Source organism: Falco biarmicus, chromosome Z (assembly GCF_023638135.1).
Source record: "Falco biarmicus isolate bFalBia1 chromosome Z, bFalBia1.pri, whole genome shotgun sequence".
Taxonomy (NCBI): domain Eukaryota; kingdom Metazoa; phylum Chordata; class Aves; order Falconiformes; family Falconidae; genus Falco; species Falco biarmicus.
Genome location: NC_079311.1, coordinates 71,903,840 through 71,929,678, shown reverse-complemented (window position 1 = coordinate 71,929,678; position 25,839 = coordinate 71,903,840). Strand labels below are relative to the sequence as shown.

The 25,839-nt window shown below is 41.4% G+C and overlaps 1 protein-coding gene across 1 annotated transcript in view; it reads right to left on the bottom strand.

Annotated features, from left to right (window-relative positions):
• The window catches only part of CPLANE1 (ciliogenesis and planar polarity effector complex subunit 1), a 65,852-nt gene extending 41,177 nt beyond the window's left edge, over nt 1–24,675 (bottom strand). Inside the window, exons 1-15 of the mRNA XM_056324578.1 lie at nt 24,577–24,675; nt 23,626–23,761; nt 23,313–23,432; nt 22,236–22,465; nt 21,772–21,878; nt 19,927–20,083; nt 19,077–19,180; nt 18,747–18,929; nt 17,047–17,296; nt 15,830–15,982; nt 14,180–14,940; nt 11,389–11,573; nt 9,768–9,848; nt 7,630–7,794; nt 6,726–6,899 (exon numbers count right to left, since the gene is read on the bottom strand). Coding sequence (XP_056180553.1) covers nt 6,726–6,899; nt 7,630–7,794; nt 9,768–9,848; nt 11,389–11,573; nt 14,180–14,940; nt 15,830–15,982; nt 17,047–17,296; nt 18,747–18,929; nt 19,077–19,180; nt 19,927–20,083; nt 21,772–21,878; nt 22,236–22,465; nt 23,313–23,432; nt 23,626–23,761; nt 24,577–24,657 — 2,887 coding nt within the window. The 5' untranslated portion in view covers nt 24,658–24,675. The remainder of the gene's footprint in view (nt 1–6,725; nt 6,900–7,629; nt 7,795–9,767; nt 9,849–11,388; nt 11,574–14,179; nt 14,941–15,829; nt 15,983–17,046; nt 17,297–18,746; nt 18,930–19,076; nt 19,181–19,926; nt 20,084–21,771; nt 21,879–22,235; nt 22,466–23,312; nt 23,433–23,625; nt 23,762–24,576) is intronic.
• Between the last annotated feature and the right edge of the window lie 1,164 nt (nt 24,676–25,839).

Here is a 25,839-nt window from a genome sequence, read left to right as displayed (position 1 = left end):
AGAACTCACACATTCACACTGCTTTTGGATTAATTTCAGTGTACAACTGCTCTTTATTAGAGGCACACTATGGGGTTTAACTGCAGCAGACAGATGCAGCTCGTGCTATGATACCACAGTAACGTCAGAGTAGACTATTTTTCTGCTTAATGATGTGTGACATGCAAGCATGGGCAAAATGTGGGTTATTTGTACTTTAAAGATTTAATCACTCTCATGGAACGTTTGCAAGTATGCGACATATGCTTAGGATATTGTAGAGGATACACCTGAGATAAATGGGTATTCTTAAGAGTTTTCCTAGGGTACCCATGGTGTGTTGTACTCACTGTGTACTCACTTCTCCAAGAAAGAATACGTTACTTTAAGGGAGTGTATCAAGACAAATTGAAGATATGTTTAGTATCTTCTTGTTTCTTAGGGTTTAGATTTGTTTTCCAAGGTTTTACTTCCTGGTTTTCATGGAGAGGTGCTGATCAACATTACCTCTAAGGACTTAATTGCTTCTCTTGCAGTTTCTGTTTACTGTTGACGCAACAGCATTCTTTACGGAAATAATCGCAGTAATCCAGTTTGTGTGATGCAACTTTTCCTAGACTGTCTCACCACGTGCATGGGTATTTGACTAATGCAAGTATTAAAATAAAGGTCTTATTTTTGCTAGTTTTATCCAAAAAATTGTCCAATTAAAACATCCAAAAGACTGTAAAAAAGAAGTATGTACCAGTGCATGTTATAGCACAGAAACACTAAAAATAGTCAATGCATCCATCATACAATCAACACAGAACCCTCTGGGTTGTGAGGGACCTTAAAGATCACCTGGTTCCAACCCCCCCGGCACGGGCAGGGACACCTTCCACCAGACTAGGGCTGCTCAAAGCCCCATCCAGCCTGGCCTTGGACACTGCCAGGGATGGGGCATCCACAGCTTCTCTGGGCAGTCTGTGCCAGTGTCTCACCACCCTCCTCCTCATCTCTCATGATGCCTGGAAAGATACTCTGGAATATCACTTTCAAATCAACTCCTAAATAATCTCCTGTCACAAATTATTTTGTTACTCCCCTAACACTAAGTCTCTTAATTTCCTCCTAATCTGTAATCTAAATCTACCCTCATTCAGTTTAATACCATTACCCCTTGTCCTCTCACTATAGGCCCTATTAAAAAGTCAGTCCACATCTTTCTTACAAGCCCCTTTAGGTACTAGAAGGCTGCTAGAAGGTCTTCCTGGAGCCTTCTCTTCTCCAGGCTGAACAACCTCAACTCTCTCAGCCGTCTTCACAGGATGGGTGCTCCAGCCCCCTGATAGTCTTTGTGGCCCTCCTCTGGACCTGCTCTAACAGGTCCATGTCCTTTTCATGCTGGGGGCTCCAGAGCTGAACACAGTACTCCAGGGGGGTCTCACCAGAGGGCAGCACGGGGGCACAATCGCCTCCCTCATCCTGCTGGCCATGCTTCTTTTGATGCAGCCCAGGATGCAGTTGGCTTTCTGGGCTGTAAGCACATGTTGTCAGCCCACATGGAGCTTTTTTGTCTAGCAGCACCCTCAAGTCCTTCTCCTCAGGGCTGCTCTCAATCCATTCCCTGTCCAGCCTGTATTTGTGCTTGGGACTGCCCTGACCCAGATGCGGGACCTTGCTCTTGGCCTACTTCAACTTCATGAAACTCACACAGGCCCACCTCCCAAGCCTGTCAAGCTCCCTCTGGATTGCATCCCTTCCCTCTAGCGTGTCGACCACGCCACACAGCTTGGTGTCATTAAACTTGCCGAGGGTGGACTCAGTCCCACTGTCCGTGTTGCCAACAGAGATGGTGAACAGCACCAGTCCCAGTATGGACCCCTGAGGAATGCCAGTCATCACCCGTCTCCACTTGGCATTGAGCTGTCAACCACGAAACTTTCTTGAGTGCGACCACCCAGCCAATTCCTTACCCACCCATCAAATCCACGTCTCTCCAGTTTAGAGACAAGGATGTTGTGCAGGACAGTGTCAAAAGATTCGCACAAGTCCAAGCAGATGACATTACTCGCTGTTCCCTCATCCATCAACACTGTATCCCCATCACAGAAGACCACCGAACTTCTCAGGCACAACTTTACCTTAGTGAAGACATGTTGGCTGTCACCAATCACCTCCTTATTTTCCATGTCTCTTAACATAGTGTCCAGGAGGATCTGCCCCATGATCTTGTCAGGCACTAAGGCAAGACTGACAGGCCTGTAGTTTCCTAGGTCTTCCTTATTCCCCTTTTAAAATACAGTGGTTATGTTTCCCCTTTTCCAGTCCACGGTAACTTCACCAGACTGTCATGACTTTTCAAATATAATGGATAGCAGCTTAACCACTTCATCTGCCAGTTCCCTCAGAACCCACAGATGCATCTCAACAGGTCCCATGGACGTGTGCACCTTCACATTCCTTAGATGGTCTCGAACCTGATCTTCTCCTATAGCTGGCAGCTCTTCATCCTCCCAGTCCCTGCCTTTGCCTTCTGCAACTTGGGTGGTGTGGCTGGAGCACTTGCGAGTAAAGACCAAGGCACAAAAGTCACAGAGTACCTAAGCTTTCTGCATGTCCCAGGTAACCAGCTCTCCTGTTTCCTTCCAAAGAGGACCCATGTTTTTCGTATTCTTCCTTTTATTCTGTCAGGGCTTTAGCTTTCCTAACCTGATCTCTGGCTGCTTGGACAGTTTCTCTGTATTCTTCCCAGGCTACCTGGCCTTGTTTCCACGCTCTGTAGGGCTTCCTTTTTGTGTCTTGTCCAGGAGTTCCTTCTTCATACACGCAGGCCTCCTGGTGGTTTTGCCCAACTTCATCTTTGTTGGGACACACGACTGTTGAGCTTGGAGGGAGTGATCCTTGGATATTAACCAGCTTTCTTGGGCGCCTCTTTCCTCTAGGGCTCTATCCCATGGTTGCTCTACCAAGCAGATCCCTCAAGAAGAAAAAGTCTGCTCTCCTGAAGTCCAGGGTAATGGTCTTGCTGTACACCCTCCTTGCTGTCCTAAGAATTTTGAACTCCATTTCATGGTCACTACAGCCAAGGTTGCCCTTGAGCTTCACATTCCCCACCAACCCCTCCTTGTTAATGAGAACAAGGTCCAGCACAGCACCTCTCTTCATTGGCTCCTCTATCACTCTGAAAAGGAAGTTATCAGTGCATTCCAAGAACTTCCTGGATTGCCTATGCCCTGTTGTGTCGCCCCTCCAACAAATGTCAGGGTGAATGAAGTCCCCCATGACAGCCAGGGCTTGTGAATGTGAGGTGGCTCCTATTTGCCTACAGAAGGCTTTATCTGCTTGGTCTTCCCAGTCAGGTGGCCTGCAGCAGAATCCCACTATAATGGCACCTGTCCCTGCTGTCCCTTTAATCCTGATGCATCCCACCATGTCTCCATGATGCCAGCTAGATTATAGCTTTGCAGGCATGCACACATCTAACTCTTGCTTCTTTCCCATGCTACCTGTACTTGCATAGAGGCATTTAAGCCAGGCCCCTCAATCAATCTGGCTTACTGGCTGAAGCAGCTGGAATTCCCTTGTACTGCTTTTCAGGTGCTTTCCCACTGCTCTGCCATTCCTTTCTGGGCTATGGGCACCTCTTGCTGGCACTGACACCATACTGGCAGGAGTGGGATACATTGAGGTTCCTCTCCCCTGACCACTTTACTTTAAAAGCCCTTTTCACCAGCTTGGCCAGCCTTTGATCACAGACGCTCTTCCCCTCCTCTATCAGATGAGCCTCATCAGCCGCCAGCAGAGTTTCACAAAGTGAGTCCCATGGTCTAAGTAGCCCAACTCGTGGCTGTGGCAGCAGTCCCACAACCTTGATTTGTCAGATTCAGCTGGTCCTTTCTAACCCTTTTCCTTTGACTGGGAGGACTGATAAAAAACAATCCGTGCTCCAGAGTCTCTTACTGCTGCTCCCAGGGCTCTTTAATCCTTCTTGATGTCCCTCAGACTGCTTCTGGCTGTATCGCTGGTGCCCACGTGAAACAACAGCAGCAGATAATAGTCAGTGGACTGTACGAGGCTTGGTAGTCTCTTGATAACATCCCTGATATGAGCCCCTGGTAAGGAGCACACCCTTTAGAGGGAGCATCATGATGATAAATAGGTGCCTCCGTACCTCTCAGAAGTCAGTCACCTACTGCTATCACCCATTGCTTTTTCTTAGTTGCACTGGTTGTTATATGACAGACATATTGGGCTGCCTTACTGAGTTTCAGCATTAATCCTGATGTGCAAGGTTTCTCCTCTTCAGTTGGCAGAGCACCAAAATTGTTCTCCAAGGGCACTTCAGGCTTCAGACATAACCTCTTCCCTCCTGCAGGTCCCTGCTGTTACAACCTTCCATTATGCATTATTGGTACCCCTATCTTTCTGTGTGCACCAGTGGGAGTTTTTGGCGGTCTGGCCAGGGCCTGTGGGTCCACTGCAGACTGTGCTTGAACCAGCTATTCAACTCCTCCTTAGCCTCCCTGACGCCATATAGCCTTCTCACCGTCTCCTGCAGCTCAGCCACCTGCAACTGAAGGTCCTCTACTAGGCAGATCTTTTGCAGGCAGGTCTGCTGCCTGTCCCTGCCCCAAGAGAAAGGTCCAGGCACTTCCTGCAGCCTAAGGTCTGCACTGCGACCTCACCCTTCAGCAGCCCAGCATAGATAGTGCAGACCCCCACAGCCAGGGATGCAGTCTTGGTGCTCAGACCAGTGCCCACGATTCTGCCATGAGGGTCAGGTAGGATGAGCGTCCTTGACCTGTACAATAGACACAGCAGTGCCCAGCTCCTGGGTTACATGGACTTCAGGTCTCTCCACTCAGCCAGTGGAACACCCCTCCTTCAAGGTAGCACATTTCTGCACAACCTGCTGCACCACACCATTTGCCCACTCTGTCTGCTGGCACTCCTGGTCACCAGCGCTCCCCAGGGCTGCCCTTTGTGGACATGGGGGTGGTGGTCACCGTTACCCCTGGCCCTGCCCAGGCTTCATTAGCTGCTCTTGTGCAAACTGCTGGCTCCTGGTGGATGCCCTGGGGTCTCCCCGGCTCACAAAGCCCTCCCTGCATGCTGTGGTCCCTGCTCCACTGTGGAACGTGCCTGCAGTGGAGCTAATGGCCTCGGCGAGTATTCAAATGCACTGCAGAAAATATCATCAATCACAACGTGTTGATACTGTAGAGAAATATCTGGCATCATCATATCAACTTACTAGTAAAGTACTTGTAATACATCCAAGTAAATCTTCATTCCTGTGGACATTAAATCACGTTGGAGAATCAATTCTGAAACCAAAAATTTCCTAACAAGGGAACTCCTTAAATAGAATCTCTTGCAGAAGATACATAAACCACCCACTGCAATAAATAATACTCAGAAAAATGCTGAAAAGCATTAAAATAACAAGTACTACTTGGGTTCAACAAAAAACCAACTTGACATTCCTGCTTGTTCTGATGGTACAGTCTCTGAAGCATTTTGGCTTCCAAGAGCTCGACTGTCAGCTAAGCAAAAAATGCTTTTCTCTGACTTTTGCGTTTGGTCACACCATATCCAGATCCACCTCAATTACTTGTTAAGCACTGCTCTTCTCTCACTTTTGGGAGGATCACAAGTCTGTCAGAGCTACATCTTTAGGCAAAAGTAGTGCAAGAACCATGAAATTATAATGTTGCTTAATTCAGGTGAAAAAAATACAGCACCCTTCTACCTGAATATCAGATTTATATCACTAAACTCAAAGTGTGGTAAAAATTAAAAAAAATTCCAGGGGAAAAAAAGACGTATTGGAAGGCAGTCCTGAAGGGCAAAGGAGTCCAAGAAAGTCGGCCATTCTTCAAGAAGGAAATACTAAAGGTGCAGGAGCAGGCTCTCCCCACATGCCAAAAGACAAGCTGGCAGGGAAGACCAGCCTGGCTGTACAGAGAGCTTTGGCTCGAAGGCTGGAAAAAAAGGAGAGTTTCTGGCCTTTGGAAGAAGGGGCAGGCAACTATCAAGGACTAGAAGGATGTCGTGAGGTTATGCAGGGAGAAAATTAAAAGGGCCTAAGCCCAACTAGAACTTAATCTGGCTACTGTCATAGAAGACAACTAAAAAACCCCATGTTTCTATAAATACACTAACAACAAAGGGAGGGTGAAGGAGAATCTCCATCCTTTATTGGATGTAGGGAGAAACATCGCAACCAAGGATGAGGGGAAAAGGCTGAGGTACTTAATGCCTTCTTTCCCTCGGTCTTTAACAGTAAGGCCGGTTGTACTCAGAGTACCCAGCCATCTGAGCTGGATGACAGGGAGCAGAATTAAGCCCCCATAATCCAAGGGGAAATGGTCAGCCACCTGCTACACCACTTAGACACACACAGCTCTCTGGGGCTGGGTGGCATCCAGCCAATGGTACTGAAGCAGCTGGTGGAAGCGCTCACCAAGCCACTTCCCATCATTTATCAGCAGTCCTTGCTAACCGGGGAGGTGCCAGTGCAGGTGAGCAAACGTGACACCCACCTACAAGACCAGTTGGAAGGAGGATCTGGGGAACGACAGACATGTCAGCCTGACCTCAGTGCCAACAAAATATCTGGAAAAATGGAGTTACTGTATCTTTATAGTTAATGATGCTGAAACCATAGATCAGTAAGTTAAAGCATAACAGACAGCACTCATACGTAAAAAACAGTAAAAGTCAAGTACAGTCAATTAAACTGCTTTTAGAGACAATACCTTGTTTAATGTGAAGTGGATGCAGAACGTCAACATTATGTGGGGGAAAGATATACAACACCCGATTTGTGAAATAAGCGGCCATGAATCGTGCCATGGATCGAATCACAGCCATAGCAGTTTCAGTATGAACATCTGTGACCATCCATAGTTCATGCTGAAAATACTTGGTATCTAAAAAAAACCCAACAGGTATCAGATTAAAACATATGAGGAAGATTATTTAAATACGTATGCTATAATTGTTTAATCACAGCGTATGAAACATTTTTCAAAACAAGCAAACTATGGTATTACTTAATCTCTTGACAGACTTTCAGAACCTACAGAGCTTAATCTTTTACACTAAGTACAAAGTATATTAAAACACTTTTATATTAGGTTTTTAATGACTGCAGACAGACCTCTAGTATCAAAATTTAGATCAGCATCAAGCCAGGAAAAATATTTAAATTTGGAAATTTAGATTTCACACTGACTTAGTAGGAAAAAAAAAAGTTACAAGCACCTGCAAAAATTACCACTGTCAATTTAGGACTGGTGAAGAATCTAAAATTCACTATTTTATAAGAAAATGTTAAACCAATTTAAAACAAAATCACACGATTTCCCCCTTGTTCTTCTTCTCCACAGACTTTCATTAATCAAATTTCAATCAAGAACATTTAACAGCCCATGCTTTCACTATTAATTATACAATGAAAGCTGTCTAAATACTTACTCCAATAAGTAAAGTTGAAAGAACATCTGAGGATCAGAAAAAGCCACTGAAAACAGATTTCAGTCCAGTGTAAAGAGAAAAGCATCCTGTCAAGTGTGTGTGTGATGGCACAGGAATTAAGATACTAGGTTATTAAAACAGTTTAAGTGTACCTTATCACACTTCTATGCAATATAAACATACCAGAAAATTTTTCCATCTGACTCACTGAGAGCTGTGATCGCCGCAGAATCTCTCCTACCAGATGATCACAGAGTCCCTGAGCCTCACACAAGTTATATTGATACAGATGGCAAAATAATATTGCAAGGTAGTATCTACTCTGAAGAAAACATATTCTTTTTCCTCCTGCATTAAAAGAGAAAAGAAGTCCAGCTGGAAAAGAAACAGTAAGCACAAACCAGACATGCAGGTCTGAAAGTACTACTTCCTCCATCTCAAGAAACTTATCTATGTACACACATACTCTGAGAAGGAGCAGAAATCAGGAGCAGCTATTTTAGGACATATAATCCTCCTACAGCCCCTAATTTACTAGTGAATTAATACTCGTCACAGAAGTTTTCCTTCTAGACATATGTCAATAGCGTATAACTGTTAAGACACGAAGACAGGACAGCTGAAGGGAGCCTAGCCTTCCAAGAAGAGATGTCTAAATCACAATGACGTTCCAACCAAGCTTCCAATATCCTGTATTCTTTATACATGAGATATTCCTCATCATCTACTTAGACTTGCGCGAATCTTTTGACACTGTCCTGCACAACATCCCTGTCTCTAAACTGGAGAGACGTGGATTTGATGGGTGGGTAAGGAATTGGCTGGGTGGTCGCACTCAAGAGAGTTTCGTGGTTGACAGCTCAATGCCAAGTGGAGACAGGTGATGACTGGCATTCCTCAGGGGTCCATACTGGGACTGGTGCTGTTCACCATCTCTGTTGGCAACACGGACAGTGGGACTGAGTTCACCCTCGGCAAGTTTGATGACACCAAGCTGTGTGGCGTGGTCGACACGCTAGAGGGAAGGGATGCAATCCAGAGGGAGCTTGACAGGCTTGGGAGGTGGGCCTGTGTGAGTTTCATGAAGTTGAAGTAGGCCAAGAGCAAGGTCCCGCATCTGGGTCAGGGCAGTCCCAAGCACAAATACAGGCTGGACAGGGAATGGATTGAGAGCAGCCCTGAGGAGAAGGACTTGAGGGTGCTGCTAGACAAAAAAGCTCCATGTGGGCTGACAACATGTGCTTACAGCCCAGAAAGCCAACTGCATCCTGGGCTGCATCAAAAGAAGCATGGCCAGCAGGATGAGGGAGGCGATTGTGCCCCCGTGCTGCCCTCTGGTGAGACCCCCCTGGAGTACTGTGTTCAGCTCTGGAGCCCCCAGCATGAAAAGGACATGGACCTGTTAGAGCAGGTCCAGAGGAGGGCCACAAAGACTATCAGGGGGCTGGAGCACCCATCCTGTGAAGACGGCTGAGAGAGTTGAGGTTGTTCAGCCTGGAGAAGAGAAGGCTCCAGGAAGACCTTCTAGCAGCCTTCTAGTACCTAAAGGGGCTTGTAAGAAAGATGTGGACTGACTTTTTAATAGGGCCTATAGTGAGAGGACAAGGGGTAATGGTATTAAACTGAATGAGGGTAGATTTAGATTACAGATTAGGAGGAAAGTCTTTACTGTGAGGGTGGTGAGGCACTGGAACAGGTTGCCCAGAGCAGCTGTGGATGCCCCATCCCTGGCAGTGTCCAAGGCCAGGCTGGATGGGGCTTTGAGCAGCCCTAGTCTGGTGGAAGGTGTCCCTGCCTGTGCCGGGGGGGTTGGAACCAGGTGATCTTTAAGGTCTCTTCCAAATCAAACCATTATATGAGTCTACGGTAGTAACCAGCAAAATATTTTCTCATGATGCCTGGAAAGATACTCTGGAATATCTCTTTCAAATCAACTCCTAAATAAACTCCTGCCACAAATTATTTTGTTACTCCCCTAACACTAAGTCTCTTAATTTTATAGCTAGTAAAAGAATAGGGGTTTGGTCATCTATTTTTCACTGTCTCTTTCTTGCTAGGTAATACACCTAGAGCTTTTCTGTACCAAGTACTTCATAATCGCAACGAAACACGTATTGAAATAGAAATGCACAGAATTTTCTCAGGGAGCAACATACTAAGTTTTGACCTAGCTTTATTCAAGTCCCAGCTCACTTTCAAATATGCATCCTTTATGCATCTTACCTCCTTTTTCTGAAGAGCGAACAGAGCAACAAGTAACTACATCAAGCAATTACCCAACTTACCCCCTCCACCCCCAAAAAGAGGTTTCTATCCCTTACCTTTTGCCTTTATTTCACAGAGAGATCTTTTCCAAATGTCCACAGACTCTCTGTATGAGCCTAAAAGGAACTTCTCCTCACCTGTAAAAGTCACATATGTTAACAAATTAAAAGTTCTACATAGTTTTGTATATGCAAACACACACAGAATTACTTTAGTATTACAGATATATGAAAAGCAGAGTAATACACCCATCTCCAGCAAATTTCTGTTCTCAGAGCCAACTCTAAAGATCTGAGCATCTGAGAGAAGATGACTTTGAATACCCCTGCCTTTTTTAATTGCTAGATTATTAAATGAAAAAATTGGTTCAGCTTACCATATTGTTTTAGATGACACAAAGTTATAAATGTTAATTATAATTGGAAAATTCAGTATTCAAACCCCACAATGATTTATTAATTTATTAACGGGGAAAAGCATTTTCTTTTAACTGTTTTCATATTTCCTAAGATGTGGAAGACGTTTTTTCATTGTAAAAAGTAGTTATCAGATTATTTAGCAAGTTATATATTCTCTTCCAGTGTAAAAGCACTTTCAAACAACAGGTCTGCGGACCACTACACATTTAACATCCTTAAATGTCACCTCTCCATCACTATTCCCATTGTGATTTTTAATCCATTTTTCACTTCTTAAATGCTTTGACAGGAAGATGAAAGAGCACAGGTCCTGGGCAATGAAGGAGGAAAAATTATAAAATAAAAATAGCGATACCACAGAAGAAAAGACATGGTCAAATCTGCCACTCAATCCTGCTTATCAGCAGCTAGCCAGTTCAGGTATTGGCTTGGCCCATAAGCATATATGTTACTCTGGTTTATCCATAAACTGTGCCATATCTGATTTGTAAATTGCATGTAAATAAAAAACATAAAGAATGGATGGAACGCAAGGGTGGGAAGCTGCATGTATTTTTAGGATGAAGAAGACACAAAGGAGCTATGTATTGTATGGAGTGATGTAGGAAGAGAAGCTGGAAGTATCATTTAAGGAAGAGAGATCAAAAATATGGAGAGGAAACAGATTTGTGGCGGGAGACATAAAGGGGAACCTGGGCTTATTAGTATGGAAGGTGAAACAACAACAGACTGTTGGACAGTAATGTGTAGGAAATTACACTACAACCATATACTGTTTGCAAAATAAGTATGCTATAAATCTATTAGGTTACACTAGATTGGATGCTTAGTTGCAGCTGACTACATTCATGTATATGACATGCTCATGCCCACAGTGATCACATGGAGTGAACTCTTACAACAGTAAGAGACACACTGTGATGCCTATCTACTTCAGAGGAAATACACAGTACAAATGAGTACTAATTCAGATCCTGCACTCAGATTCTCTAGGACGTGATTCAAAGCAAACTGATATCAATAGTCTTTTTTTTATTTAGCTCAACAAACTCTGAAGATTGTAATACAATCTACAGATATATTGGGACATGAAGTATTTATGAAAGTTCTGATCAAAAATTGTGTGAAAAGTCCCATTGTTAACTTTTTAAAAATCTGGTGGTCAGTTACAGATTGTCATTAAATTGGACCTAATTTTCCTAGTATTCAGTTAATCATGCAACAACCTAACATTTGTAGTTCTTTCCAAAGTACCAACCAGATACAGAATTAATCTTCAGATGTTGTTCTAAGGTCACTCCTGATGACTGGAGGGTTGCTTGTATATGACTTAAAAGTGATGAGACAACAGAGTCTTCTTCTTCATTCCTGTTCACTTTTCTGTTCAGCTGCACCTGATACCAAACCACCTTCTTATACAACAATCGCCATAGTACAATCAGCCTGTAGGTCAAGAAGCGTATTAAGAAAATCATCAAAATTAACTAAGTTACTTACATTGATGGCTTATTTTCTTAAATTTTACATTATGTATATGAAACCTAAAGTATATTTTATGTCACCAACTACTTTCTTGCCTTCAATGAAGGGAAAAAACCAAAACACTTTTTGCCTTTGTTTTTGGTATTTGACCAATATACATCGATTCTTCTGAATCTGCATAAACACAGCTACCTACTTCAAGTACCCAAATGCACCCAAAATGAATCCTTTGCTGTGTAAACAATGGGGAAATGAAACAGCCTAGATAAACCTCAAAACAGGCATCAGTGTCTCCACAAACAAGACTGATTAAAAATACAATGAAAGTGCAACACAGAAAAGCAAAGACAGGGAAACAGAAGACTGCAGAACATGTTTTTAGGGCTGCAAGTCCCCTGCTGCCCAGCACAGAATTATTAGATGTACCACCTCAGATACATACTAAGCTTGCCGATACAAGCCAATATACACTGCCAGTGGTTTGAAAAAGCTTGCACAGAACTGCAACATATCTGCATCTTCTCTAGCACAAATGCTTCAATTAATATACAGAGTCAGTCATATTCACAGTACTCAGTACCTGGAGCACAATTAATCAAAATCATGGATTATCATCTCAGAAACAACGGAAATTTACCTATCAAATTTGCAGTGAACACAGAATCGTATTGAAGAAATGTTTTACTGCAGTAAGATTAAACTTGTGAGTTATAATACTGTTTTGCTTCTGAATCTCTGGAAAGGAACGGCTTACTCATATGATTAACACACTTAGATTCGAGTTCTGCAGTAGAGAAATACCCCAGTGATAATAATATACTTTTGCCACAGTTAAGATAGCACACTTCAGTTTAAGCTTCTTTCAAGTTTACAGGTATATCTTCAAAGAAGAAATAGCTCTGATAGTTTAGTACATTTCCACAGACCGAGGTTTTTCTTATTGCTCCAGGACACTATATCCATAAACTAGTGCGAACTTGTCTGACTACATTGACATTGTACATATTTTGCATATGAGCAGCCTCTTGGCTCCACAGAGTTTGGAACTTCTGCACAGGAAGGAGCATAACAGGCAAGATGCAGTAAAAGCTTCTTAAGCTGCAATACCTGGATTAGTGCTGCACGACAAAACTGAACTCTGTTCAACAATAGGTCTGCTCCCTAATCTGCATGTTTTAATAGGTTATCATGTTTCTCCATGGAGCATGACATGGAAAAGAGGCAAAAAGATGCAATTACTGTGTAACTGAACAAAATTGTTGTTCCAACATACAAAATCACACAATCATTTAGGTTGGAAAGTACCTTTGAGATCATCAAGTCCAATCATTAACCTCACACTGCCAAATCCACCCCTGAACCATGTCCCTAAGCACCACATCTACACATCTTTTCAATACCTCCAGGAACAATGACTTAACCACTTCCCTGAGCAGCCTGTTCCAGTGCTTGACAACACCTTCCATGAAGAAATTTTTCCTAATATCCAACCTAAACCTCCCTGGGCGCAACCTCAGGCTGTTTCCTCTTGTTCTGTCACTAGTTGAATGGGAGAAGACTGACACCCATCTGGCTACAATTGACTTTCAGGTAGCTGTAGAAGACAATTAAAGTCTCCCCTGAACCTCCTTTTCTCCAGACTAGACAACCCCGGTTCCCCCAGCCGCTCATTAGACTTGTGCTCCAGAGCTGTCACCAGCGCCGCTGCCAGTCTCTGGACACACTCCAGCCCCCAACGTCTTTCCTGCAGTGAGGGGCCCAACACTGAACACAGGATTTGAGGTGGGCCCTCACCAGTGCCCAGTACTGGGGGACAATCACTTCCCTTGTCCCGCTGGCCACACACTTTTGGATACCAGCCAGGATGCTGCTAGCCTCCTTGGCCACACAGGGGGCTCATGCCCAGCCGGCTGCCGACCAGCCCCCCCAGGCCCTTTCCCCCCAGGCAGTTCCCAGCCCCCTGCCCCCAGCCCGCAGCGCTGCAGGGGCTGGTGTGACCCACGGGCAGGACCCGGCACTGAGCCTGATTGAACCTCACACAACTGGCCTGGGCCCACCGACCCAGCCTGCCCAGACCCCCTGCAGAGCCTCCTGCCCTCCCGCAGATCAATGCTCCCCTGCAACTTGGTGTCGCCCACAAACTTACTGATGGGGCACTTGATCCCCTCATCCACATCATTCATAAAGATATTAAACAGAACTGGCCGCAAAAATGAGCCCTGGGGAGCACCACTTGTAACAGGCCACCAAGTGCACTTAACTCCATTCACTATCGCTCTTTGGGCTCTGCCGTCCAGCCAGTCTTTTATGCGAAGCATAAACCTGTCCAAGCCATAAGCAGCCAGTTTCTCCAGGAAAATGCTGCAGGAAACGTTAAGAATGGTTTTACTAAATTCTAGGTAGACAACATCCACAGCCTTTCCCTCATCCACCAAGCACTTAACCGTGTCATAGAAGATGAGTTTGTCAAGCAGGATCTGACTTTGGTAAGCCCATGCTGACTGGGTCCGATTGCCTAGTTGTCCTGTATATGTATTTTTTTTTTCCCATGCAAAGATCATTCATACCTTTTTTCTGTTTTTGCATCATGGTTTACTGCTTGAGGAGGCTCTCTAAGCAGGGATTTCAGTGAGCTGAATTGCTGAGTAGTACTCTCATCAAGAACCAGGAAAATAGGCATAGTGAGGGAATCAAGTTTAACAAGACCATCACCATTAGGAGATGCAAAAAAATTCTCATACTGTAGTATGCACAGGCTGCTTAGAGTGTGAGAAACCATCTTCAAGAGACAGAAGCATGCCAAAAGGTTTTCTGAGAACAATTGATCTTGTTGCTGTATAAGCATCAGTTTTAAAGTTTGTAATGTCAGCTTTGCCACATGCCCAGTCAGACTGGCTCTTGAATGCCAGTTCAAGACAGTTAAGCACTGCTGAAAATATTTCAGGACACAATGCATCCAGTGAGTATTCTTCACACACTTGTTTAAAGATAGACCCTGGTTTAGCAAGGAACATTTCACAAACTGAATAATGTTGAAAAAATGGATAATGCAATTCACTGTGTAATTCAGCAATGTATCTTTCTCTTCTGTATTTTTTGAAATCCCTATCTGCCATGCAGCAAAGAGGTTTTTCTGTATGGAATATAGTTCCAGGGATAATACATCTTTCTCTTCAGTACTGTCTTTTGCATGGACAGTATCAAACATTGACGCAAATTCCAAGTGGCCTTGACCAGCTTTACCAACAAGTGAATGGATTCTTTGGCTACAGAAGCTGGCAGGGCTACTGCAAAACTGCTTTTCATCATCTGATTCTTCTTCATAATCCTAAATCAGAAAAAAACAATTAACAGTTTAATTCAAGTCTGTTGAAAGAAAGCATAGTCTGCAAGGAATCATCATTTAGTCAGTCTCACAAATGAAATCTTTATGTTTAACTTGCTTAATTTCTAGTAAGTTTAATACACAGCAGTTTCATCTAGATCTTGAACAAAATGTGGCTATTTGGAATTTTTATGCAGACAGAAATTTAATTACCTAAGAACAACAAAAAAAATTACACTGTAAACACAGCGGTATTCTTTATACTACAAAGTAAAACCCTATCCTCTATGAAGCCCAGAGTGTGAGGAAGAGTTTTTGCCAGATACCTGCAAGATATAAAAGCTATTCAATAAAACCTCAAAAACCTCGAAGAACAAATCAAAAACCAAAAGCATGAAATAAAGCTGGGAAATGCTGCACAGTAACTTTGACCACAGAGCCATTCTTCCAAATGAGGTGTACAAATCTTGGACATGATGGAAGAATACTCTAAAATTGAGGATAAATATTTTATTTACTAAGGATATTACTGTACTTATTGATATACTTTAAAGCCCTAGTATATTTAGTACTGTAATGTTATGTTTTATTATACAGTGAAGCTAAAGTATTAAACTACAATAAACTGATGTATATGCAGACTAGTATGTATTTTTCGAAGTTATTGCAGTGCTGAAAAATAAAAATAAAAAATCAAGCATCGGTTGATAAAAACAACAGCATTCCTCATATCTATGAAGAAAACCAGAATTTAACCCATATTGAATTACTTTAAATATATATGTAGTAAGAGCAAATATACCTATATTATCTTAAAAAAATTCTTTACATTTAGAATAACTTAAAATTAAATAATATGCATAATTGGAAGTGGAAAAAAGCTATTAAGTACCAGTAAATCCATGTTTTTCTCACTCATTTCTGTTGTGTTTTCTTCCAGGAATTTCGGAATGGTGGAAAAGATGGAACTTTGGTTTTGTGCATCTTTTAGAAGACTAGCTTTTAAAGACAACAGTGATCGTAAACACAGAGGTCTCCTTTTAGGCTAAAAGAAATAACAATCACATTACCTGTCTTTAGCAAGACTGAACCAGACACTTTCTACACAAAATAAGGAAACTGGTCTCTTCTGTAAAAAGCTTCAGTTAAAATTCTCAGACAGAAAGGGAGAACAAGTCAGCACGCATATGTTGCACTGAAACAAACTATCATTTGATCATGCTTCAAAAATGCAGAATTTTCTCAGCACTAAATTTCATTTTGCTTCACTCTGTAAGAATCTGCTTTCTTGATCCCTGAAATGATCCTACAAGTTTGCCAGTATGCAAGGCTTTCTTGCACTCTTACTAGTAACGGATCTCTTTAAATTCTCAAATCCTTGGCGACTCTTCCTGTTTATGCATGACTACCGTAACACACTTCTCCAAAAATCCAAAACCAAACTGAATCGGAAGAGAAGTTGTATTTCATCAGCAAACAGAAAACTTCTGAACTTAATATCTATTATATCTTATTTGGTTGGATATAGTTACAGGACCTCTTCTTTCAATGGTTTCCCTTCTCCCAGACTTTGCTAAGTTTAGAAGTGACAGAAAAATAAGCAAAAACGCTTTAAGCAAGCTTTAATTGACAACCTCAATTAAGGACCTAGAGATGCATGGAGACATGCACACAGCACCACTGCGATTGTTGCTGACTGCTCTAAAACACCACAGCAGCCCAAGATGAAGAGCTTTTACAGAATCTTTTCTGCATCATTCTGAAAAGATTAGCTAGTCAGAGTAGCATAATACCTGTCAGTGCTCTGAACCAACTCTATTGAAACAGAAATCCCAATTTCTTTTACAGTTCCAGAAAGAATGTATCATGACAATTAAGACTTTACTAAATTTTACTGAAATGTCACCCAGTTATCAAAGGTACAGAATTTCAGAGAAAACTGTATTCATTGTTTTCCAGATCCACTGTATTCTCAAAACAACCTTATAATTCAAAGGAATTATACAAATACCACAATGAACTACACTGAGTTCAAAACATTTCAAAAATTACATGTTTTTATACACGAAGTCTTTCACTTAAGGCCTACAAAATAATTCATAACCCTACCTTGAAGTTCAGCAAATTCTGACGGATATTTTCAAGGCGCTGGGTTGAGTCAAGCAAAAGGGATCTTATAAATCCTGATGATGAAAAGTTGTTAGGTAATCTAAGCACTGTTATCATGTATCCATCAGAGACGACAAGGTACGGTAATCTTGAATGTGAAGCAACAGAGAATCTCTGTCTTGTAAGGTCACTTTCAGAAGCTGAAGAACCAAGAGACTGACTAGAGTCCTGACAAACAGAGTGCTGCTGTCTAAAATAAAGATACATCCAAAGATAAGAAACAACCATCATATGTAACAATCATGAAGAGAATAGAGAGGAAATAATTTATGAACATTTAATACCACTCACACTACTGTACCAATAGGTCCATTCAGAATTCTACAGAAGTGCCTGTATTTTTGCAGGATGAGCAGTCTGGGCAACACTATTTACACTCATAAGATGCCAGCATTTTGCTTCAATTGCAACTTTTTTAATTCAAAGAAAAAAACAGCTTTCAGTATTATTTCATTAATAAATATTAAATGTACCTTTTCACAATTTAACTCTAAGTGTACCACACATGCTTATCTAGCTCTTACTGTGTATGACAAGTGTTTGAAGATGAAATTCTAGAGTAGCTTCTAATAAAGTCATGTATGAAAACAAAAAAATCCCTCAAGATCTGAATCTTATTAGTTCAGACATTCAACAGAAATATTTTTATATCAACACACAAGTCTTCTCTTCAAAAAAAGAGTTCTTAAAGTCTTTTCTCATAAAGAAATCACTCCTTATGGAGCTCCAGAAAGCAGTGTTGTGCATTTATTCTAATGTTAGCCCCACAATACTTTTAAATAATGTGTAAAATTCATGTGGGTTTTTTTGATTTCTTACTAGCCCAAAAGTTAGTAATTATCTGAAAAAGAAGTAGCTGCATACATTTATTAAATAATCACAATTAAGGTATTTTAATATATTTTAGTGTTTGATTTTTCAACCAGACTTTGTAAGGAGGTATTATAATGCTTTGAATGTTTTAATGAGGTGTTATATTAACACACTATCCAACTGTAGTCACTCGAAATTAACATGTATACTTAAAAAAATACTAAAGTTTAGATTCTGTATTATTTTCTCTAGTTATTCAGACTGTGTTACTCCTTGTAACTTTCAATTAATGCTAAAAAAATGTTGATCAGAGATCCTTCTATTCCTGCATGCGCTCAGCAGGGTAATTTCAAATCTAGATCTGAAGTACCCCCCAAACAAATACTTTAAAAAGCTAACTAGCTTCTGTCTGTGCAACTATGTTATTTACAAGATCTGATATGGAAATGTGACATAAGAGTTCTATAGGTAAAATTCAACAGGGAGCAGAGTAATATCGCTTAATACTACCAGGTTAAAATAACCTGCACTCTCAGCACTTCTGTAAGTTTAATTTCTTCTTAAATCATGAAAACATGCTATTTTTAATTGCTACTAAATTAAATTTTTTAAAAAAATCACTTAATGTATTCTTATATTGTCACACTGCCAACTTTTATCACGAGAAACCAATTAAAAGAAACACAATTACGAATGACAACCAGACACATGAAAAACAACAGAGTGCATTTGAAAGATTAATTTTATGTAAAATTGTAAAAAAAATATTAGAAAATAAGATATGATCATATTACAAAGAACGTATAAACATTTTCAAACCCCTTTACCTGTATGTTATTAGTGGATGAAATGGAATAAACTCTGCTGGTCCAAATTCTACAGAGCAGCCAGAAGTAATCAAGGTCAGCAATTCACCCGTACATGTCAACAAAATCAAAGATCCACGTTTTAACATACAAGCCAAGAAAAGGCTATCCGGAGTCCAACTCATATCGCCAACCCAGTAAGATCTAAATTGGGCAGGAAAAATATTTTTCTGTCAAATTCCTCTATGAACAGGTCAGAATAGCTAAAAACAAACAAAGATCAACCTTCCACCTGTCCCCCAACAAAAAACCAAAAAATCCACAACAGCAGCAGAAACATCAATTACTGACCTGATAAACTTGGATGGGACCATGCTATTCTTGCTACTACAACCTTTAAGGCTACCCGAAACAGTTACAAAATTCAACGTGTTTAAAAACAAAATCTGAGTTGCCTAGAAAGAAAAAGTAAATGCAAAGAAAATATAAGTTTGTATCAGAATGTCATTATTGTAAAAACCAATTTCTATTAGCGAATTACACATTATATTTGACATACTGGAAACATTATTGTACATTAAAGTGACATTACTATTTAGAAAATTGATTGATTTCTGTATCTATTTCTACATTTGAAAAATAATTCTATATTATTACATAATATATAATTCAATATTCTGTTTAATGTAACTTTTTCTAAAACCCTCAAAATAATATAAGATCACTCTTCTCCAGTCTCGTTGGTGGGTAACAACTGGAGCTTTGAAGGACTGTATCATCCCATCCTGGTACTCATTTCCTGTCATCATTAGCACTAAAAACTGCATCAAGATTTGGCCTCGATTTGTTAGGAGTAACATTATGAAGCTGGAACTTAACCTCCAATACAGGTCAGGTTGAGGACTGATGGAGAATTATCCAGATTCTTTGCAGACACAATGCAGTAACGGGAATTAATTTATTATTGTATCTTGGAGATTAGAAATGACAGAGGAGCTTACATGGATTTCTTAACTAAACAACAGTATTCAAAAAATTACAAGTTGTGGCAGTGTTTTTTAGCTATGGATATCAACATGAAAATAATCACATGTACCAACAAGAAAGTTGAAAAATCACTCCTAAAAATGTGTCATTAAATCCTTGTTACCACTTCATTTAAACTGAACTATTAGCATAAATCACGTACTATCATTCATACCTTTGGATCCATTTGATTAACAGCTACTGCAAGCAGAAGTCCATCTCTTGCAAATGCACACAGCAAAGCTCCTCTTGACTTTACAGACACACAATGAGGAACTAAATTAACAAGAGAACAAGTCTGCTGTACCCAATGGATTTGGTATGGCAAAGAACTGAGCACCAGAAAGAGAGACAAGAAAAACACAAGGTTACCCAGTTATGCTGAATGGGATGATTCATCTACAGTAAAGAACCATGCAAGATAAGAATATATAAAGCATGAACAATAAAAAATAATAATCTATTTTTCTTCAAAAACTACAAAAAATTTATATTTACACGAGTTTAGAAATTATATCTGAGCACTGAGAACTATTTTTATGGGACAGGAACTTGGGCTACATGTATAGAACATACAAATAAATATAGATGCATTCCATACAATTAAGGCACTTGCACTTTAGCCAGGAAAAGCTTCCTCAGTATAATGTCATCCAACACAGCGATGCTCAAAATTTGAAAATGAAAATCAACAGTACACAGCTCTGAAAAATGAAGTTGTGGATGCTCTATCATGTAAGTGTCCAAGGTCAGGTTGGATTTGGCTTCCAGGAACCCAATCTAGTGAAAATTGTTCCTCCCCATGGCAAGGGGATTGGACTAGATGATCTTTAAAAGGTCCCTTCCAACCCAAACCATTCTATGATCCCCAAAAGATTCAAAACATGAGAAAAACCACATGAAAGATTCCATTTAGAAGCATGCCACCTACACAACAAAAAACCCAACCCATTAACATGAAAAAATGAATTAAACAATAGTAAACAATGAAACTCAGCAGCAGTTGGCATAAAGAAATCATGAGTTACATGGCTGAGAAATATGGTTACAATTTCAAGATGCAAGTACTATGGTGTATATATACGCACATCTACACTGGGAATGTTATGTTCTGTTTCACTTGCGTCACAGAAAGGCACTACTGTGCTACTGACAAACTGAGCAAAGAGTGACGCTGCTTAGTAGGGCAAAGAGGACGCTACTACTAAGTCAGTATCAAAAGGGCATCATGTAACAAAAGCAGTTGTACCACAGCAAGCATAAATTTTAGCAAGTAACTCAAGTTATTTCCACGGAAGACATATTCATTTAAACTCACAAATATGTGTATCTCACTTAGGAAGAGGAATGGACTACACAGATACTCAGGATGATTATTCAATTGTGTTTTTAAGTGGTTGTATCAGTGTAACTATTTCAGTAAATGGTCCCAACCCAGATAAAGAAACACACACAACACACTCTTGCACATTCTAGGCGTAAAGAGATGAAAAGGGGAGTAGAAAACATAAAATATACAAATACGCATAATATAAAAGAAAAAGTGGTAATCAGGACATTTATGACTGTACAGTATGCAGTAGTAATGTAAGAAAAAGAAAGAAACTCTATTAGCATGATACAAAAAACTCCCTGACACTATCACTGTGTGTATGTACATGGGTTTGCATACACATGAGTGTTAAACACACTAATTAGGTCTAAGTTAATATTCAAGTATGGAATATATAGATGAACGTTATTACATTAACCACATTTAAATACTTGAAAATTACCACGTATGCTAATATATGAGCCACGTATGCTAATATATGAGCCACGTATGCTAATATATGAGCCACGTATGCATGTATGTGGCATACCATGAACACACATATGCAAACATATGTAGATGTTTGTAACCATAGATTTAACTGGATATCAATGCAGATATGTTCAATTCTAATTCTGAATCCCTGTTCTGCAGCGCTTCATAATGAATTTTTCCTCAACTAATGTGACTTCATATTTTTGAACTTACCTAACATATTTAAAGCTATTTTCATGCCATCGAAGAATCAAAAATGTGAGGACCAAACATTCTCCAGAGTAAAACACAAAAGAGCACAAACAGCAATCACCCAGTATCTGTGGAAAAAAAAACAAACCACAACCAAAAACAGAACAAACCCCAAAACCTGGTTAGACACAATTTTCTCTTTAATTATTTATATATTTAGATCAGTAGCTATCACAATTCAGATTAAATAAAGTAATGGTGTAATTCAGAATTTAAAGGCTGAAAAGGGTATTACTGGACGAGAAAAACTTCGATCTGATTCAGTATGGCTATTCTCATACTGTCACTAATCTAATACAAACTGAACTACTAAGCCTACAAATATCACCGAGAAGCAGCCACTGCTCCCAAACTTCACTGTAGCCTGTGGGGCTTTAACTTACTTAAGAGGCTAAATGGTTGCTTTAGGGCTTTTTTTTTTTTACCTCATTTTGTATGAAAGCAGCATGGACTCCAATTTCTTTTTCTTCAGTAGAAGGCAACAAGACTGATTCATCAGGCAAAACTTGAGTCCAACGCCCAGCAGAAGAATTTTTATATGAGGATGCGTCTTCATGCTCTGTGCTTTCCCACAAAAAGACACATGCTGTAGGAGTTGTTAATAGTGCCTTTCTGCCATCTCCAGATACGTACAAGTACAATCTCATTAAACACTCTAGGGAAAAAAAAACCAACACACACAACAATGCACCAGACAGTCTGCGCTCCTCTGTTACATTTAGATGTTAAAAACCATAGAGGAAGGAAATTTCTTCTCCATCAGAAAAAATTCAAGCTGTCACCTTAACTATTTCTCATTTCCAGCATCATCTCTGATAGGAGACCTTAGGCAGCAGTAATGTCTGATGGGACACACATTTTTATGCATTTTATGACTTATCTTTCCCACAGGACTCAAGCATCAAGAGTTGTTTCCCTGAGATCATCTTTCTTGGAATTCAACTTTGACAAAAACTACTACTAAATGCCTAAGTGCTCTACTGTTATCTTCAGCTCCTAAATGTGCTGATCTTCCCTGAAATGAAAGAATTGCTCGTATAATACTTCAGTTTACAACTTGGTATCAGTGAGGTTACATTCAATATGTGACAACATTTGATAAAGTTTGCAAATACTTGCCTTTACGTTCCCTTGTTAGCATTTGTCATAAAAACCTACCTACAGAATAAACTTCAAATTACACATATAGAGTTTATATCAAAGGTACATCTAAGGTATTGATAACCTAGTAAGGAAATTTTTTCTACAGTTAAAAATTAACCATTAAAATATAAAATACTTACTGTATTTAAAAATTGATTACTATTTAAAGATCACCAAATGCAAAAAACTGTACCGTTCAAGTGACAGAGGACATCTGTCAAAGCCCAGCTAGTACACAAACTATATGAATGCAAACCAATGTGAGAATATAGCTTTAAACTTGTGCAAGAACACTTAGCAAATGGAAAGCCACTTTTGCTCTATCTCATTTTTCAAAGGACTAATTGAAAAAAACTTACCTTGTGCTGCTGCAACTACCTTCTTAGACTCTTCGATTGCTGGCACAATTTTCAAGCAGTCCTGATCTTTATTCCACAGAAACAGCTCTCCTGTTGTAAGCATTCCTGCCAACCAAGCACCTGTGTGCATTGGGGGACAGATGTTTTGAAGGTTATTATTGTGAAGTACCTAAAATTACTTCCCTTACATCACAGCCACAATTGTAAAGCTGATAGTGAGCTGACAGGTCCTTTAGACAGTCTACCTTTCTAAAGTGTTACAACTACAAATAAAAACACATAAATTGATAAAACACAAGATATTATACTTAACAATTTCTTGATGTTGTTAAAACAACTACATTTTTCAACAATGACTGCAGCCGAGGAATCTTCTTCCTTGTCTTCCCAGATGCCAGGTTAATTTCATTTATACGTTTATCATCTAGAAGAAAAACAGCCTCTTTTTCCTGTTGAGGAAATGAAAAACACATTGCATTTTTTTAAATGTTACTTTCTATGTAAGTTTGCAAAATAATGCAGAGGTAAAAAACATCAGGGAAAAATAATTAATGAAAAAACAACCTGCAATTATTATTAACTTCATTATTTGGTATGTTTCCAATACAATACAGCATAATATCTAGCATCAGCCTACACTGATGATTACTTTGGTTCACAGGTATCAAACTGATTTTACAATCACTATTAAAAAGTTCTTCAAAGTATATCTCAACTGACTACCTACCAAATGACAACACAGCAACAGATTAGACATGGGTTATCTCATGTTGTAGGGTTTAATTTAGTAAGATTTTTGCCAGTGACTTCAGCAGAAGGAAATGGCTTTAAATGGTTACCTACTACGTAAAGTCAAACCACATATTGGCAAAAAACCTGTTTCATTTTATCAAAAAAGCTTAAGAAAGCATGTGTTTCAACAGATGCAGGGAAAACCGGGAAAAAATTTTTGTTCACTGTTTCCAACAATGTACTGTAAAAAAAAGTTATGAAGAACTAGAACCATCAAAACAATGATTTCATATAAGGGGGGGAAGAAACATGACACAAGACTCTCCATTGTTTATCTGAGAGGTTTTGAACCTCCAGCCTCAACTCAGTAAGATACAAACCCAAGCCATTTATACCTCGATATTTGTTAAGTACATTCAAAATCACTTTTTTTTTTACCCTCCCTTCTTGTAAAAAGAAACATGAAGTATTATATTATTTAAAAAACTACTCTTTTCAGAATTTTGTTTAAATATAAGTGCGTTACATTCACCTGTCCAATCCATGAGATGCGAGGCCATGGCTTGCTTTGCTTGATACACGTAGAGATGAGGACATCCAACTTAACCTCCATTCTTAATAAACCTCTAGGTAACCATTATAAAGAAAAGCAAATGGTGGCTTTTTTTCACATATGTGTGGAGAATCTGAAGAAACTAAAAAAAAAGACAAGAAACCTTTATTATTTGGGGGGTGGAAGCTGATGGGGAAACTAGACACAAACTCCCAACTACAGCAGCTTCCTGCTGAACACAAACAGAGCTGACGCTGACCTGTATTTCCAAACTAAAGCAGCTACTTTCGTTCACGTAGCTCACGGGCTATTTGCTGTTCCGCCATGCATATCACCTGCTTGTTCCTGGAGTTGAGGAGGAGCCACAACACAAAGCACCTCGCTAAAAGCTCTAACAAGAACGCAGAAAGCGAGGAAAACCTCCTGCAGCCGCCTATGCGCCAGAGACCAGGAACCCGGGCAAACCACCCGCTGCGCAGGCTGGTCGGGCGGGCCGCCGGCGCTCCGGGCCCGGGCCCAGTGCGGGGGAGGGGTAGAGGGGGTTCCCCGCCTGGAGCCGCCGTGAGCGCGGGACGAGGCGCTGCGCTCCACCGCGGGGCTCAGCGCCGGCCGCCGGGCTGCGGCCTCACGGCTCGGGGTCTGCCCAGGGCGCAGCACGGCGCCCGACGGGCAGCCGAGCACGGGCAAGCCGCCTGCCGCTGCGCGGGGCGCACCCCCGTCCCCGCTCCGGCCGCCACCCGCGAAGGTCCCACCGCCGATACTGCCTGCGTCAGGGCAGAGGCAGCCCCTCAGGCCGTCTCCGGCCCGCAGGACACAGACAAAGGCAGACAGCTACACCCAGACCGACGCTCACCACAACCGGCAGTCAGGGCGCTGACGGGCCTCCGCGCCGCCCCGCTCCCACCGGCGCCGCCCCGCGCGCGCTCAGCCCGGGGCTACCCCGCCGCCCCCTGCCGCCGGCCCGGCGGGGCGCGGGCAGCGCAGTGCGCAGGCGCGGCGGCGAGCCCCGCCCCACAGCGTGCGTCAGCCCCGCGACCGCCGGGGCGTGGCTCTGGGGGGCGCTCCGCACGGCGGGAGCGGGCGCGGGAGCGTGGGCCCCGGTGTCCCCGCCGGGCCCCGCGTGCGGCTGGGGCCCCGCCTGCGAGCTGCCGGGCAGGCGGGCACGGAGACGTGCCGAGCGCCTCCCGCCGTGGGGGGGCCGGGCACCACGCGTGGCCCCCGGCGACAGCACGGTTGCGCATG